Genomic DNA, 19,376 nt, shown 5'->3' with positions numbered 1-19,376 from the left:
TGTCCTCTATCACGATTCTGTTGGAGGAAAACGCTAGCAGCTGGAACATTTTCCTCATGATGAGAGTGATTCCCCGAAGCCCTTCTCTAGCTGGTACGCCATCATGTGGTATGTAATGAAGATACATCACCGCAGGGAGTTGCGGTGAGCTAATCTCCCGTCATTGGTACTTCAATTTTATTTTCTCTGGTGAATCCCCAACCTTCACATTTTTTTCTGCTTTCATAATTATTTTAGTGAGTCATCAGGCGCATTCTGCTAGCTCTCCTTTGTTCTTACCTTATTACCCGATTCCTCAGTTTTATGTAAACATTTTTGTTCCATTCATTAGAATTTTCTGGAAGAATTTTTCTGCAGCTCACATAAGTTCTTCCTCTCAGCTATTTTAATGTAATAGGAATACGCACAAGTATGATGCATTTTTCAGTATTCGATTCTTTGCCTCTGAGCTGTTCAGCAATCACTATTTTACTGCTGAACATCGGTAGAATTTTCTATGACATTGAATAAATAGGTGTTTAAGAAGTATAATTAAAGAATAAAAATGTGAAAAAATATAGCATGAAAGGAAACAACGTATGAAAATTAACCGATTCGCCAATTGAATAATGCAATGTAATAAAGTTCCTTATGGGCCGAGGGTCCTTACGATGATGAATATTTTTCTACAAGTTAAAGTCGGGAAGATAATTGTTATATATTTATAAAAAGGCACTCTATATTGCGTGGATTGTCTCTATTATGTTGACTGAGTTAAATTAATTATTTATAAGGAATGGCTTATTCAATTATCCGATGTACGACCGCCGCGACGGTGGAATACGGAATTCTCCATATATAATTATAAAAAACACTCAAAGGCAGCTACTCTTCACTAAATGTGTTAGATACGTACTGTATACAGACAGCGTAACCAGAAATTTTATGGCGGTATTCCTTGTAATTTATATAATTTGTGTCTTTTTAAATATTGAAGATCACTCTGCAAAATGAAAATCGACTAACAAATAATAATTGTTTTCTACGAAAGAAGTTTTTTTTTCGTAACTCCATCTCTTCCAAGTTCTTAAGTTCTTGCTTGTGCTTTACTTTTGGAATGACGCTGAAATATAAGTTTTATTGGATTTACACTTCTACGCCAGGAAGTGAGGAAGAGAATTGTACCAGAAAAGGGGGCATGATTGCGCTCGAAAAAGCGTCCACGAAAAGGGAAGATCTGGTGATAGGATTTTTATGTAAGACCTTAAAGCAAGGCTAGTGAAGAGTCTGATCTGGAGTGAAGCTTTTCGCGAAATAGGGATGGAGAACGAGAAAAGACAGGTAACGTTCGAGATGTGGGTGTGGAGAATGAAGAAGGCTAAGTGGAGGGAAAGGAGGAGGAAAGACAAAGTGGGTGAGGACAGGCAGCTTCTATACAAGATACGGAGGAGACAGAAGGTATGGATGGATCAAGTGCTGAGCGGGGAGGGGATGTTGAAAACAGTGTTAGAGTGTAGAATGTTAGGTAAACGAAGGAGAGGAAGGAAGAGAATAGGATTTTTAGATAGAATGAAAGGGATGAGAGTAGGCTTAAAAGTAATTTGAAGAGGGAAGTAGATTAAGGAAGGGGTGGCAGACCGGGGAACCGGCCTACTGCTCCATGTAAACCTATTTTAACCGGTAGAATACTTTAATAATAATAGTTATTGACATTTTTACTTCAAAAAGCCTACTTCTTTATGATGTACTCATGATCGCTACCCGAGTATTTTATGTTTTCGGACAGCTTTTTTAAGAACAAAATTCTAATGAATCATTACTCATTATTAACTTTGTGGTATTTCATTATAAGTTCATTTTATCATTTTTTATATTTATTTTTATGCAACTGCCATAGGAGCGATTTTAAAAGGAATATTTTAAAATCATGGAACGACCGCCGTGAATTAGACTCTAGAGAGCAGTTGGAAAGTTTAAAAATTATTGAAAGTGAGGAGAGCACTGTGATAAACGAATATCTTTACCCATCCTTTTCCCCTAATCTGGCGTCCGTTTTAAAATTCATCTCTTCCTCTGTTAGGTAACTAGGTAGCAATTATATGATAAATAGATCATAATTTACGCCTGAAGATGATGATAACTCATCGAAACCCGGGTCGCGTTATGTAAAAAAGTAGTGGTATAAGTAATTGTGAAATATCCAAGAAAATGTAAAGCTCTTTTAAGATTAAGCTCCCTTGTGACCACTTGCTACGAAACCAATCAGAGTGGAAAAAGTCGTCTCGTGTTGCTACTACCGTTTCCCATCTACTGACTTTCACTCCAGACTGTGTTGCGACAGATGCTGAAGACTAAGGGCTCATGACAACCTTAGTCCTTGAATAACCTATGTACAGAAGCAAGAATCTTCTTTAAAAATCAATCCTGGCTAAAAGTATGACGTGCATCAGTGACGCGCAGCACTGCGCCAAACGCAATGAAATCTTCTCACTTTCATGAAAACGTATACGTATTCCGACACACTGTAGACGACCGCAAACCGGTTACTCAAAGGACATCCAATTAAATGAAAACAAAATTCTTTCGAGACTTGGTATTACGTAAACGTATATTTGGCACGAATCAAGTGATGACGAAATTAGGTCAACGAAAATATATCTACGTCATAAACACGGCGTAATTCAATTTCATCAACTATGAAACGGTAATATCCAAAGGTCCCACGCCATCCCTTTGATGACGTCATGGTTCGGTAGCCTTGAGATCACCTGAATGGTTTGGAAAAATCCCACGACCTTTAGCACTCCAGAGTCTTTGATGGGCAGAAATGGGCTGTATAAGCCATTTGTTTTGAATCTGTGAGATCACCGGGTAGACCTCTGTTTGTTAACTTAAAATTCTGATCTTTCTCTCTCTTTCTCTGAACATTTAACCTCTCCAGTTTAATTGAAAATCGCTCGAAGTACTTTGATTAAACTTCAAAATACAAGTCTATACTCCAGAAATAATAAAACATATTTACTATTCGGATCTTTCGTGGACCTTTTTAGGCATGACAACTTTTGTCCGACCAGATAAATCGAAATTTGTCCCATTATCTGGTAAATTGCGTACTTCTGTATTTAATAACTAATTTGCCAAGCCCATATTTGGGAAATAATTTAGATTTTACAGTTTGTGTATCAAATGATTCAGGTAGTAATATGTGTACTTAGAGTATCCAATCTACGCGATTGGAGCCAATTGAATTAGTTAGCATTTACTTATTTTTGCTGAAACACATCCTTATTGCCCATGGCATTTAATTAGTGTCATGTTTATTTTATCTATGTAATGGTAACGTTTCTTTAGTCTATCTGATGAGTGTTCTGACGAAGGCAGTAGATTGCTTTGAACAACTCCTGGGTTAAAAAGTCCGTTGCAAAGTCTAACTTTTAAAATTTTCTCATGTTGGTGGAGACTATTGAACTAACCTGTTTAAACATTTCAAAACACCTCCGTGATTATCGCGACTGCTCATCACAGTAAAAGCTCTTCCTTGCTGGATGCCGTTTATTTTTCATTTCACCTTGTCTTCCAGCGCGTATTTCAGGTGAACGGACTCTCTTTGCATTCTCCAATCTTAGAGTTTTTATCAAGCCTATTACGTTCCTCAAGCCAAAGAGTTATTAATTTTCCTCTGCATTAATTATGTCCTGCTCGTTGGAAGTGAAGCTACGAAAAGTAGTTGCTTAAGTAAAGATAGCCGGTCGAACGCTGAGTACTATAAAAATGTGTTCTTCTTTCGCCCTGATGCGATATTATTAAGGCAGTGTTTTAAACTCTTCATCGTGTAGTACAAAAAACAATTTTATGAAAATTTTACCTGCTCTTTTCCGCATTGCGTTCAGTAAGATTTTTGTAATGCATATTGATCGTGCTCAATCTGATTTCTGTAATTTATAGAGGCTGCAAGACGATTATCCCAAAACGTCGTAGACGTCGTAAGTAACCTACATTTGAATTGGAACGGCAGTATGTTCGAGGGACCGTGATACAATGGAAATAAATAGGCGACAGTTTTCTTGTGGTCTTTGGCGCATGTTCTAACCCCTATATCTTTTCCTTTCTCTCTCCAGCCTTATTTGCGGTGAGCACGTCAGAGTACTCGGTGGACTTGCCTTGAAATACCAGGAACATTAGCTCTCCTTTCTCAGACTCATTTAAATTCATTATTACGCTCTTATTCCACGTTGCTAGCCTTAGATGGGACAAGGCTGAGAAAAATACAGGCCGTGGTACATACAATACATTTTTTATTTCAAGTACATACAGGAGTATGTACTTGAAATAAAAAATACTGCTCCAAATGCATTTAAAATTATAAATACAAAATACATTTGACTTGGGTATTTGAAAAAACTACAAAATAGTATTTTTAATACATTTTAAAATACAAAATACATTCGCACGGAAACTAAGAGATCTTAAGAAAAATACAACCTGCCTTGACACGTTATGGATTGTTGCGATCACGAAGAAAACAGCTATAAAGAAAACGAAATAATCTCTGAGGCATAATATTACAGAAGCTGTTAGCTCAGCTACTTCAAAGGTACTTTACAAATATATTTTTAATTTTAGAATGGGAAAATGCCAAAACTTGGTATTTTAAATAAAAATTACAAGATTAATTCAGGGCGCGTGTATGAAATACCTAACGCAAATGTATTTCAAATATGTTTATTTGTATATATTAAAATACTTGTATTTGAAATACCTCCCAGCCCTAAGATGCGATTATGCATGGATTAATCTTACACTATCCGATTCAGATACCCTACTTAAAGCATTAGTTCTGTTGATCGTTTATTTTAGGCTTACTTAGGCAATTTTGGTCAGCCTTAACATCAATTCCGGCGTAAATACCATTCCTATGCAATAAATCACTCCGTTATCTTCGTTCATTGATTTGTGTCGTCAAGGAAAACAAACACCGCGGTACTGATATCAGAATCGAATTAGCTAAAGGAGGTATTTCCCAACAAGTGCTATTTAGTTATTGGGAGCTATAAAAGCACATAGAGAATATTCAGTTTCTCTATCAGTTGCTAGTAAGAAAGCCTATTTAGCGGGGTAAACAAGAGCTTTCGAAAAAAATCATGGAGCATATTAATCTTTTGTCCCAAATCTCATCTTGAGTAACATGGATTTGGAAAAATATGGCAAAAGATCTGAGGAATATTGTAGTATTCGCGAATCTCACTGTTTTACGAAAGCCATGATGGCTATTTCAAATGATTCTTGACTATGTTGTTATTTATTGTATGGTTGATTCTGTTAAATTTTAGTCCAAGCCATAATTTTGTGCACTTTGCCTTAGGGGCTGTATGTTACGGAAATTAATAACGCTTAAAAATGTATAATGATGAATACTCCGTTAAACATTATTAGTGATATTGATTTTACATAGTATTTTCCAAGAATTTTAAACATCAATCAATGTTGTCATGTTGATCCATTGCTCATTTCATGACATAGTTTTAGAAATTATTTATGTTTGAAGTGCACCACAAATTTTACACCAGATATTTTAAATGTATTTGTTGCTTAAGGATTTATTTTTCCAAAGGTTGGTCAGTAATTATTAGTGAAAAAATCAACCACTCTGCCCGAGACAGATGCATAACATTAGGTACCTTATGGTAATTGTTTGTAATAGCGATCATTTGCCCTATAATAAATCAGTTCCACCGACTTTTTCACCAACTTAAAGGTACTCTAACCGATTTCACTAATCTTGTGTAATGCGTGTCGATTATGTCTGTGAAAATTATACTATCATGGAGATAAGTAGGTTTTTCATGGCAATCATATTATTTGGACGAAGATGAAGCAGACTGCATTCTTGAATCCAAAGTTACACGGTTAAATTTCAATGTCGATGCAGGTTCTACGTTTATCAGGAGCAATTTTAGTTGGCTACCATCAAATGCAACGATTTTAAGCACCTATTTTAAGTACCGTTTGGAAATCTTTAGCCTGCCTAATTCTTTATTTTTAGTAACTTAAGCCCTTCATCTTAGTTAAAAGGCACGATTAACTTAAGAAATATAATAAAGGAGATAATTGAAGGATAGGTCCACTGAGAAAGACCGAGATATTAGTGTTTCGGCTGGTGAAGAGGGTAATATAATCGCAAAAAAAAAACGTTTATAAGGTCCATAGATTTCTATTTAGCGATGTAGCTTCCAAAATACTGTCATTTTTCGTCATGTCATGTCGACAACCCATATCATATTTGAAATTGTCTGTCGAAACCTGGGTCTTCATGTAAAGATTTAGAAAAGTAAATTAGAATGGGAGTGGAGAATGTGCGATGGTTGACTGCAATAATCCGCCATATGGATGAGCAAAGGGAAGTGTGTAATGTGCTAGAAAAATCTAAAATCTGTGATCAAGGGAAATGAATATGATAAACGGAAGTTGGGATTAATGAAAAGGAACAATGGGTTGGAAAGATGTGAGCGGTATGCTGAGGGAAGTAAATCGGCAAATTACAATTCCTTGGAAACTCTGCAAAAGTTTGCAAATTATTGCGGAGTTACCATTAATGTAGATCAGTTGCAAATTTGCAACTTTTACTCTGATTTGTGATAAAGCCCTACGCCATTAAAATATTTTATCCTTGGATAATGGTTGTCGCGATCCATATTGTCATAATTTTATCATTATTGTTATTGCTATTAAAGTTATTCAATCGGTTAAGATAGGTTTATAAGATACATTTTGCGAATCACCCAGACTACTCCTATCACCAAGGTGAGCTTCCAATATCAGTCCCCTCTTAGGCGTCCCCTACACGCGTCTCGCGTCCACACCCACCTCTCTCACAACGTCAGTCTTTCTTGTCCTCGAAAAGGGGAACATGCGCAATTTTTTTAAGTGCTTAAATAAGAAGGTCCCTACCTCAAATGTACTCACGGAAAATTGCACGGATGAATAATGTTTTTAGCCGAGTTATGAGTCTTTAAAAATTAATCTTCATCGGCTGCTTGAAAACACGGTCATCTTTTTTGCACAGAACTTTTTTGCACATAACTTTTTTGCACATAACTTTTTTGCACAGAAAAAGTTAGTGAAACCAAAAGTTTAAGGAAATTATGACAGCAATTTATTGGTTTTTATTATTACTTGCTTTATAAAATAATGATTTTTATTTTAGTTCCATGCCTTATACTAATATAATTTTTCTTCAAAAGAAAAGTTGTTCATAACTTCTTTTTTGAACTAAATTTATTTTCGCTTCTAAAGAGGGGGGGGGGGGCAGTTGCCTTCCCTAGAAAGAAAGAAAAACGTTGCCTTTCCCCGTTCCCCGCTGGGTACGCCCATGGCCTGTTTACAAGATTTGTTTCTTCTTTGTATAAAAAAATAATTAGGTATCAGAGTTCTGTTGCGATATTTACCCTCCCGCATCTACCATTAATTTTAATTTTCGATTCCTTGACTCTTCTCTAAACTGGCTAAACGAGGACTGTTTACTTATTCCCCCCAGCATTTAGATAACTGAAAAATCGCAAAAATTATGCCTGGCGCGGTGAAGAACCCACCGCGGTATTCAAAATCGCCGTCTCCAGGTTAAGGAAACAAGGATTCATCCCCACCGCCACTTACAGGCAAATACTTTCATTATTTTCGGACATCCGGGTCGTTTGCTTCTCCTTTCGTTCCAGCACCTTGTTTTGAATCCGCTGTCGAAATATGTACTTCCGCATCTCACATCGGGCGATTGACGGAGATATCGGCAGCGAAGAGAGGGGCCGCCGAACGGGTCCATTTCTCCCGCCTCCCCAGGGCGCCATCCTCGCATCCGGGATTACATTATTTCCATTCAGCCAGTGCCACCTCACAGCACGAACAAAAGTACTGAAAGAGCAGGATCTCAGGTTTTTCTCGTCGTCGGGCGATAATTATATAAATGACTGGCAGACCACCGGGTGTTGCTCGGGAAAGATTGTACCCAGAGAAGAGGGAAACTTGGAATTCATGATCACATAGCAGGATTTTTAGGCACGCTGAATAGCAAATTAAAATAAAAAAACAATTTTCGTATACCACGCGATCGGTTTATTCCCCGTTCCACAACATTGATCGCTGATTGTGTGTCCGTATATGTGTAGAACAAAAACGTCTTGTGAACTCATACCCCAGCAAAAAGGTTTGCACCAAGAGGATTCATAGATAAGAGTAGTATTATTTGAATCATGTTTTCCCTTTGCGCGAGTGAAGAGGTGGGCCTACCCGGCAGGATGTCCAACCACAGAAGTTTTATGACGTGACCTAACAAATGGTAGTGAGAAAACGAAGCGAAATACGCGTTGGACGCAACCGAAAGTAGCAATACGGGATTTGGGAGCATGAGATGCACCTATGTACTAACTTTGGTTGCTCTCCATGCTGCCGTGTGGTAATGCATAGTGGACAGACAAATGGACATATTATATACATACATTTAACTTCTTTGAGATCTCAATTTGGCATCGCCCCTCTTTTTTCTCATATTTTTCCTTAACTTTCATTTTAGTACTGTACTTTTTTATCGAAAAACATAGCAACATTCTTTTAAACAAACAATAAACAAGCTAAAACATCAACCTAGTAAATTAAATATCCCATCTTAACATAAAATAACAAAGGCGTAAATCTTGTCAGTCATACCATTTATAACTCTATAATGGCTGTACCGCTTTAAATGATATTTGTTTTTTTTAATAAGTCTCAGTCCCGATTAACAGAATAACATTTTTTTAAATTGTACAAGTTCACAAAAAAATTAATCTTGATTGTCAGGATATTTTTTCGGTGTTAGGAACACTGCAACAGTCGGTCAAGTTGGTCAAAACAAGATTATTAGTTTTGTTTTCGCCAATTTAATGACTGAGCACCGTAAATATATTTAAAACGTTCTAATAATTGAAACATATTGAAAATATTAAAATATCGACCGCCAAGACAGGGGCCACCGAGCGGGTCGGCAAAGTCGTAAATCTTGTCAGTTACAGAATTTATAACTCGAGAACGGAAGTACCGATTTAATGGCATTTGTTTTTGGGGATTCTTATTAGCCCCGGTTAACAGGATAGATATTAATAATAGTAAAAGCTCTCAAAAAATATTATCCTTTGGGGAATTTTTTTTAAGGATTTGGGAACCCTGTAACAGTCGGTCAAGTCGGTCAAAACTAGATTCCATGTTTTGATTTTTACAAATTTAACGACCGATATTCGTAAAAATGTTAAAAACATTTTATCAGTTATTAGTAAAGTATTCTACCGATTAAGGTAGGTATCCATGGAATACTTACGGAGTATTCTGGGACCCTCCCTTCTTTTCATGTACTTCCCTCTTGAATTCACAATAAGTCCTTCTCCCTTTAATTCTATCTAAAAATTCAATCTTTTCCTTCCTCTCCCTCGTTTACCCAACATTTTACTCTCAAAAACCGCTTTCAACATCCCCTCTCCGCTAATTTCTCGCTACATCCATTCCGTATGTCTCCTTCGTATCTTATCTAAAAGCTGCCTCTCCTCACCCACCATGTCCTGCACTTCGTCGTTCCTGCTCCTCTCCGTCCACTTTACCTTCTCAATTCTTCGCCGCACCCACATCTCGAATGCCTCCGGTCTTCTCTCGTCCTCCTTCCTAAGATTGCCGACGTTTCCGCTCCGTAAACCTCTACACTCCAAATCAAACTCTTCTCTGATCTTTTCTCTAAACTCCTACATAACGATCTTTTTGTAAGCTTCTTCCTACTCATGATGCATCCTTTGCTACCGCAATTCTCTTCCTGATGTCCTTACCGCTGTATCTGTTTTCCAATAATGTGCTGCCTAAATTGTTGAATTGATTTTCTTTTTCTTGAGTCTCACATTCCTCGCTCGTGATGCTAGAATAGTTAAATTATATTAAAATATCGGCAGTAAAGAGAGGGGCCATCGAACGGGTCCATTTCTCTCGCCTCCCGAGGGCGCTAGTTTTGCATCCGGGATTACCTTATTTCCATTCGGCCTGCTAGCCAGGTGCCGCCTCGCAGCGCGAACAAAAGAACTTAAAGACCAGGATCTCGGGTTTTTCTCGTCATCCGCCGAAGCGTCCTTTCTCCATTAGCGATTACAACCACGTGCCCTCTCTCCTTCAAACGCTTCTCTCTTCCCCTTCACACCCGCGCCACTGTTACCAGTCGAAATTTTTCCCGACCGCCTTGCCTGTTGAAAACAGATGCGCACCGCCCTTTTGAAGTTCTGCACGCGACGCCTCCTGTATAATAGAAGTATTGAGGCGGTTTCACACTGTCAAATTCACGTCAAATTCCATTCATGACTCTTTGAATAATCCACCTCAAATTACTGTGGCGTGATACGCACCGCCCTTTTGTAGTCCTACACGGAACGCGGCACCTCCACATTGTAGTATTAAGGGGATTTCACACCGTCAAATTCCGTTCAAGACTCATTGAACAATCTTTCTCGAATGGATATGACGTCATGTCAATCGTCATGACTGCAGATATTTTGTCTGGAATGCCCTAGAATCCTTTCGTTTTATTCAAATTTATCTTTTCTAGAACGGTTCTTATTTCCAGAGAATCTTGAATGGTGTAACCGAATCAATGAAGGTTTTCTAGCCTTCCTAGGGCTACCTAGGAGATGGGATCATCTCGAGTAGTGTGAAAGACTTGTGGAATGTATACAGGAGGCTCCATCTCGTGTGATAGAAATTTAATGCATACCGCCTCCTGGGTCGCTAACGAATATGCTCTCAAAAATGTCCGCTACCCGGCAAGAAGACCAGAGTAATCAATTTATTCCAAATTATTTCAACAGATTCAACTTGCGAGGAATAGCATTAAAAAGTTTCGATTTCGATAGATCCCTATGTCAAGCACCATTGAGGTGGCTTGCACGGTATTATATAAATGAAGATTATATTATTTCAGTTTATAGGTCTAATTATTGCATAATTCCCCGTGAAATTCGGCTAGATCTACCGTCAGCGTAGCTGTTGGCGGCTTTTGAAATAGAAATATAACTTTTCACCCTGCCAAACACCGTAGAGGTGGTTCGCTGAGTATTATGTAGATGTATATTTCGCTCCGTAAGCGCCTGAAACGTGGTTTCAAAAAACCCCGCGTTTTACACTATCTTCATTCGCACTGTAAGTTCACTATTAACTTTTATAACAAGAAAGTATAACTAGTAAACTGTTCTGCATTTACATAATACCCTGCGAGCCACCTCTAGGGTGTTTGGCAGGGGGTAACAATCACTAACATGCAGCATGCATAGGACCGCCACATGCACACCGTACGGTCATCTAAATATTACGCATACTAGCAAAGTAGACAAGAATATTAATGAAAAACTTGCTAATGTTAGTAATTCCTAGATAAAATACATGCAAGGTTAGAACTGTGGAAAAAACATCCTAGCGAGTGACGCCATTAATTCTATCAATTGACACATCGTTGCTATCTTAGTATGAAGGAAGAATGACATTTTAAATATTTCTGTTTTGCAGTCTATTTCTTTTATTTTCTTCTCATGTTCACGTCTACCATAGTACGATTGTAAGCGAAGGATTAAAGTCCAGGAAATTCCTGTTCAAGGAATGGAGAGTTTATATTTATTTTAAATGTTTCAGCGTTACTTTCTTTTATTTTGTCCTTAACGACAGGATTTTACACGTTGTTTACTTAGTCGTTCCGCTTCGATGCACGGAGCTGAGTGCCAATCGCTAATTGTCGGCACGCTTGTTTCAGCGCGGCGGGTTTATGCACGCAGTCCAATGGCTCAATGATTACCCTATTTCTATGCTCATGGCACGTAATTATAAAGTTGAATGTAGGTTTAAATAGAGTATTTTGCAAATCATACTTGCCTATCACCCTTGCCAAATAGAGCTTAACTATTCGTTTAACAATAAGGAATGTTGCCTTTCATCACAGTACCCTTATACAAACTTTTATGTTTCTCGCGCGAGTGACATATCATGCTGTAGCTGCTTGGAGAATGTTTACCTAACATTTTTCTCTCTCACCATCTTGAAGAGTTATCAATCCTGGGATTGGTTTAACGCGTCTGCCTCCCCAGTTTTCATGTGTACTAATTGTTAAAAGTTATAGATTTTTGTTTTAAAACCCCTCACCGCCTGCCTAATATCCCAACCTAGGTCTTCCCTTGCCGTTTATCCATTCCACTTTTTTCGACGATAGTCTTATCTAGATTGTCACGCATTATTCATATCTCTAGCATAATAATATATAAGAGCATTATAAATGTCACTTAAGTCAACATTTTATTAATTTTTATAATAGTGGTGAATTCAAAGAAGAAAATATATAAGAAATTATATCTTTTTCGGGGATACGTAAAAAGTCACCGAATCACTGTGGAAGCTTTCAAATCTCTGATATTACGTTTTTTCTATAAGTGTAAATTTCAATCAAGATTCCATAATTTCAATACTTTTCATGCTTCGGATGTATACTATTTAGCAAGTCGCATTGGAAACGTAAAATTATGTTTACAGTCATTTCTTACATTCAAAAATATTTCTTATAGATTTCTTTCCACGCAGTTTTGCCTTAAGAATAAGGGAATTAACCTTATTATGCAAAGAAGAGGGTAGTTCAAAGTGGAAGGGGGGTCAGGAAGAAGTGATTCTCAAATTTCTCCACGTGAACCTACCCTTGTCGGTATAAAACGTTTGATAACAATAAGCTAAATAAAACCCCTTTAGCTTGTAATAAAGCATAGGAAAAAGTCACCAAGATATCTTATTGGACTGAGTATTAGTTTACACCCTTGTTTTTTTCTTTAGATATTCTTATTTTTCTTTCCTCCTTTTCCCCCAGTTAACAGAAAATGCTTGTATTGCACACTTTCAAGCACTTTCCAAGGGCCTTTTGTCGACGGACACGTTTTCATGTGATACTGGTTATAGACATTAAATCCCGTGTATGCCTGTGTTGCTTTTCTTGTATTAATAAACCTACATAATACCCTACGAGGCACCTCTAGGGTGTTTGGTAGGGGGTGATCAATCACCAGCATGCAACAGGATTCCCATATGTACACCACACGTTAGTAAAAATGTTACGTATTCCTTCGAAATATACTTCCTCATTCGTGCAGAAGCAAAACTTACCAAGCACTCATGAAGGCAATCTTCCTATGAACGCATGGCAAAACATGATGTTAGAAATGCCAAAAAAATTCATAAACCATCAATAAGGAATACATAAGTTAGTAGGATACAAAACAAGTGAACTAACCTATTAGAAAGCAATAACCATGTCTCTTACGAAAAAATGACATTCTCAATCTATCTGTTCTACAGCCTATCTCTCTTATTTTATTTTTATGATCTAATCCACCACAAAGCTAAAATATTATTCGGAATAGTTATAATATTATTATATTATGTTGATTCTTTTCTCATGTTGATGTACCTAAGATATATTAATAATAAATTTATTTATCCGTACAATCAACATCACAAGCATTTTTTCTTTAAATGGAAAGGGATAAATTAGGAATCCCTTTTAGGCATTGTCTGTATTGGGATATCTCAAAATTAATTACAGTATGAATTGAAAAAAAAACAATTAAAATGAGATAGTGATATGAACCATAAATAAATACATAAAATATAAAAATATTTTGTTTAGTCGAAAGTTTTCGTGCAAACAAAAATAAATTTAGCATTAATTGTAACATAAACAAAAAAATTCATCTTGATTTTCTACACTAAATAATCATTTTTTACTAATTTCATGAAAGATGCTAAGTACCTATTACAACCTCTTGTAGAATCTAACAAATGAGGAAATATTTTAAATAAGCATTTGAACAGGGTCAAAATCAATATGGACAAAATGTACATATTTGTTGATCTTAAATCGCATTCATTGGTTTTTGCTCCTTCTTTAGGTTCATTACTACTTCTAAGGTAGAACAGTTACAATGCTTTGTAATCGTGAAGAGCGTAGTTACTAATTATCCTATCAATACATAGATACTTATTTCACTTGCAGGGCTTGCAGTGTTCCGCGTAGAGGCAGTTCCAGACCGCGCGCCTTGTGGCTTACTGCACTCACAACCTCCCCCTCCCGCTATTCCCACTTCCCCTCCAAGTTCCGACCTCCGGTTCCACCCTTCCCTCTATCTGCGCGCCCTCCCCTCCTTCCTTCCACCGCAAACCCCTCCCCACCTCCTCCTCCTCCTCCCGCGCTCACAAATACGGAGACATCACCCGCGGCGAAGATCACCTTGCTCCGTGGAACAGGACGACCGAAGCAGCCTGGCAAGCAGCTCTATCCCAGGCAGGCGCCCGCGCACAAAACAGGTAGTCAGTCCGTCTTCGTGACTCGCGGCGCGTGGTCGTTTGCTTACGTTCTTCGCGTCAGTCTACTCGGGAACCACTCGCCGGCTTCTGTGTCACCGATCACGAAGAATTCTGTCTGTGTCCGCGCCATCGAACTGTCGAAATAAAAGTGCTTTGAGCGTGATCGAACTGGGCGGTGAATTCGCTACGTGACAGTGTAAGCTTTCGCGGATCGTGTGTGTGCATGGAATAATTTTGAAGTCCGCGACAAGTATAGTTCTCTCGTTGGACGTTGTGTTGAGGTAATAAACGTGCTTGTTGTGGAGACTTCAACGTCCGAGAAGGCTATAGTGTTCTTGGTGGACTTTGATGTGCTGAGATAATACGGAGGCAGGTGTTGTAGGAGACTTCAACGAGCGGTAGATCATCGGCGCCGCGGCTCTTCACGACTGGGCCCCTGAAGTCCCTGTATCCGCTATTGTTCACCGCCCCTGACGCCTGAGGAATGTTTTTGGGAATGGCAGGACAACGTTTGGCATTGGTCTTAGGGATCGCCGTGTTGGTGAGTGACTCCCACTTCTATAATTATTTATCCTCTCAGTAATTACATTTTTTGCACACGTATGGTGTCTTGAAGGTCGACACTATAATAGTAGTTTTAGAATGTAACTGTTAATCGATAACATATCACGTTATTTATCCTCTCTGTAATGTAAACATCTTTTCTTCACACTCATAGTGCTTCTGGTGCTAAGTTTGTGAAACGTTACTACTAAAAAAGTTGCATATTTTTAGTATATAATGTTCGTTGTCAAATATAGGTTCAATAGCTTTGAGGTGTTAATTTGAATAGCTTCTTTACACACGTTAGGTGCTTCCAGAGCCGTGTCTTAAAGATCGGTTGCAACAAATATTTATTTGATTAAATTATTAATGCTTGATCGATGTCATTTAAGTTTTTAATGGTTTAGGGTCGTACTTAAATGATTGTGTGCATCAAGGGTAGAGTTTTCACCAAATCTACACTGTCGCACGTAAGGAGAGCAGGGTAATGCATACAAATAACTTTTCCATCAATCAGCTGATTGAAAAATATAGCTATCCGTGATATGGTCTGTGATTTTGAGTGATAATTGTATAAAGGTCTACTTCGTGATTAGTATAACCAATAGAGCCACCCGGGCTAAATTCATAGTGAACAGATCAGAAAAGTTTGTACGGAGAACGTATCCAACCATCAGATCGTCGATTACGTATTATCGAATAAGGTCTATACTTTATGGCTTTGAATCGTTTTTAATGATATTATGCATGTTTTCAGTAAATCTATTCGTTCTGAAGTAGTTATCAACGAAGCAGATTAGGTTATAACGTGAGATTTGCATCACCCGGCTGATCATATTACGTTGTCGGTTTTATATTTTTGGTCTATCGGTTTAATTCTTGCTTTAATAATACATAAATTTTTGATTAGGCTTTTGGCGAAGATCATCATTATCCCAAGTGAACAATCCTAAGATTGATTTGACGCAGCTCTCCATTCCAATTTCGTATTTTTTTCATAGAAACGTATTTGTTCTAAACTTGAAATAGTGGTTGTCAACAATTCTGCATTGCTTATGACTGATACTTGCCCATTTATTACCAGTTTGAAGTACAAAAATTTCAGTTGATCCGAAAAAATAATTTCTGAATTTTAGTACATCGTTTGCATTTTGTGCCTATTTACATAAACATGTTTAAGGATTGACTATTCTGGTTTCTGCATTGAAAATGTCGGATTTATGAAAATGTTTTATAGGACTGCGTATATGTTTACACTCTTGTTTTCCCTCAAGTTTCTTGTTGTTGACCGCTTGCCACCCTAAATTAATAGAAACTACTTTCCCCGCATATCTTCAACCACGTTCCAAGGCCCTCAAGTCCCTTCCAATGTCAGATGCACTGTCATGTGATACTGGTTTTGAACATCAAATCTGGTGTTTGCATGTGCTACTTCTTGCGTGCGACACATTTGGAATATTCATGTTATTGTCGGTAGATCCTCTTATTTTATTTTTGTCTGTAAATGTTTACGATATTTGGGTCTGGGAGCAGAATATAGCTTTTACCTATGTCCAAGGTTTGGCCTCAAAATTGAGAGCTTTCACTGGCCGCGAATGCCATTAAATTTTTCGCCGGCAGTCATCAAAGCTACGCATTCAGAGAGCTACGCATGTTTGGAGTGTGCCCGTTTATATTATGACATTTTGCTTATGAGAAGACACGTGACATCTCAAGGACGCTATAAAATGCCTTCAATTTGTGTGAACTGTTTTGGTAAATCTCTTTGCCTGACTTCGAAACACTGGATATGAAGGCTGTTTTTACTCCTGATGGTGAATTTATCGACCTACTACCAGTAACGGTTACAGAAAAAAACTTATGGGGGGGGGGGGGCGCAAAATATATCTTGAGTTGTCTTTACTTTTAAATAATAAAAAATGATCAAGTCACAGGCAGGGTAAAATAAAAATTTAATCAAAGTGATTATACACATGTAAAAGACAATGCCATCTTATGATATAAAAAAGTTACTATTGTGGTTTTGCATTGTTCGGCAATACGTGCGGACCCCCTGCGCTCCCATCTGTATCCGCCACTGCATACTACCCCGCAATCTGCCTGTACAGGCGCGTGGCGGGGGTTGTTAAGACACTAACCGTTATAAATAAAAAGGAAGTGCTCTTTGGAAATCAGGCCTAGCATTTATTGAAGTCCTTTGCATCGGGGAAAAAGCGAATTCCCATGTCTATCCTTCGGCAAATATCTCTCTTAATTTATCGTTTCTGTCGGACCTGGAAATAAGGCAGGGTTCCAAATTGAAGTTCTTCTTGTCGCTCTCTAAGATATCAATTCTCAATTCCTCATACAATCTAACCTTTGCTAGCGGCTCCCAGCCTTATTTTATCGTTTTTAACGTCTGTGTAACGCTTTCTGTACACCCCGAGCATTTTTTGACAAATCGCAAAACTTTCCATTGTATTTTATTAATTCCACAGAATTTGTCTTTCTGATCTCATCTGTTATTTGTGGAGATGTAAACCTTAGAAATGCCATTTTCAAGAGGCCATTACGTTCTCGCCCTCCAAAATTGAAATTCGTACAAATTTATTCGAAGGAGCACATAACCTTATCTGTTCTTCCAGATGTTCAAAATTTAAGACACACTATTCAGAGATGAAATTTTGCTGGAGATTTTCTCTGATGTAGAATGTTTATGTGTCAAGACCTATGATTACATAAATTCTCAAGGAAACTTGTCGGAAGATGTCTATCGCCGATTTTCGGAAGTGTCTTCGATGAGAATATTATGCATTTCAAGTCATTCTTAGTGATAATAATCTATTTTTGGTCTTGCTAGTCATGGAGTTAGGTGTAAAAAGGGACTTAATGCTCTCTATGTCGTCCCAATAAAGGCGTTTTATTGTTACAATTATTTCTTTAATTAGGTGTCTATGCTTAATTAGCAAGAGCTTTCAAGAACATTTTGTTCAGTTTCAAAGTATATTGAATAATTGAATACATCATTTGCAGTAATGTGTAAGCTGCATTATTATTATGCATCCTTGAATGTTGTAACATACCCTAATCTCATTCTCCACCATTGTTTTAATCCATAAGTTACTCTGTCTATAAAGCAGGCAGTTTGCTTTTTCTTCAGTCGTTACGTCTCATATAATGGGTGTCCTATCATAATAATCTACGTATTTTCTTGGTTCTTTCCTCGGATTTATTCCGTTATTTTGTTTGAACAACAGAACTAGGTCAGTTTATGTTCCATAAACGTGTTTGTTTTAAGTGTGTAAACGTATTCTAATGGGGTCATTCGGAAAATCAGCATCGTATCATATTGAGTTAAGGTTTCGATATCGCTAGTAGAATTGAAGATGTCCCGTTTCATTTTTAGACATCCCGCTCATATCGTTTTAATAGTTTTTAAAGGTGAGCATCCTCATCGAACATCATAATTTTAAAAAATGAATGATGGACATGATTTTTTCTTGGGCTTCCGACCGGGCCAGGCACTACAGGTCGACGTTTCGATGTAATACTTTTCCATCGCCCTTAGGGATTGTTGCTGTCGGGTCCAAGGTATCGGGCTTGTATAGTGTGGGTTAGGCCGGTTTTGTTGGCACACACAACGGTATACAAGCCTGAGCATCGGGCATTAATTAGCTGTGTGGACGATGAAAAAATATTCTGTCGAGACGTCAGCAAAAATGGGGCAGCGTTATAACTCACAAATGGATTAGATGACTCGTGTTGTAGCTTACTCTCTTATGCATACCTTAATGCATGTATCTGTGTTTTCTTATTATTCCTAACATAATGTTTTGTTTGCTCTAGCTTTATTGGCAGAAAAAATTGATGAGGAATTGGCAAGTTTTGCCGTTGAATTTATGCGGTAGTATAATTTGTTAGAACGTGCGTAACGTTTTTGTACCGTGTTGGGTGCGTGTGGGAACTATATTGCATGCTTCATGGAGGTGATTGATCACCCCCTACCAAACGCCCTGGAGGTGGCTCCCAGGGTGTTGTGTAGATATACAAACCGATTGAAGTATTCGTAGTTTGTATAAGATTTTCTTAGTTGGTGATGCATGTCGATATGGGCCTAAATTTAGTCTTACGTATGCATTCTTCCCATGTCTCAATGACTGACCTCTTAGATAAACTCGGATGGGAATCTCTGTCGGACCGTAGATTGAAAAATAGACTAAACCTTTTAGATAAATTCAAGAGCAGTGTCTTTTCTGACGAAGTTAACCATATCTTGCGGACGCCAACGTACTACGGAAGATCAGATCATATAAATAAAATAAGAGAGATAGATTGCAGAACAGACAGATTCCGAATGTCATTTTTTCCTCGATCAATAAGAGATTATAACGGCAGCAATAGACCTCGTAAATAGATTGCATGACTTGTAGTGTAGCCTACTAACCTATGTAAAACTGAAAGCATGTTTCTGAATTTCTATTCTATATTCT

The 19,376-nt window shown here is 37.8% G+C and overlaps 1 protein-coding gene across 1 annotated transcript in view; it reads left to right on the top strand.

Moving 5' to 3' along the window:
• LOC124161159 overlaps window positions 1-19,376 on the top strand; it is a 112,482-nt gene that overhangs the window by 23,411 nt on the left and 69,695 nt on the right. Inside the window, exon 2 of the mRNA XM_046537391.1 lies at window positions 14,054-14,905. Within this exon, the coding sequence (XP_046393347.1) occupies window positions 14,849-14,905 (57 nt within the window). The 5' untranslated portion in view covers window positions 14,054-14,848. The remainder of the gene's footprint in view (window positions 1-14,053; window positions 14,906-19,376) is intronic.

This window comes from Ischnura elegans, chromosome 6 (genome assembly GCF_921293095.1).
Source record: "Ischnura elegans chromosome 6, ioIscEleg1.1, whole genome shotgun sequence".
NCBI classification, from domain to species: Eukaryota; Metazoa; Arthropoda; class Insecta; order Odonata; family Coenagrionidae; genus Ischnura; species Ischnura elegans.
Note: the sequence above shows the minus strand (reverse complement) of the source record. Positions and strands in the feature narration are given on the sequence as shown.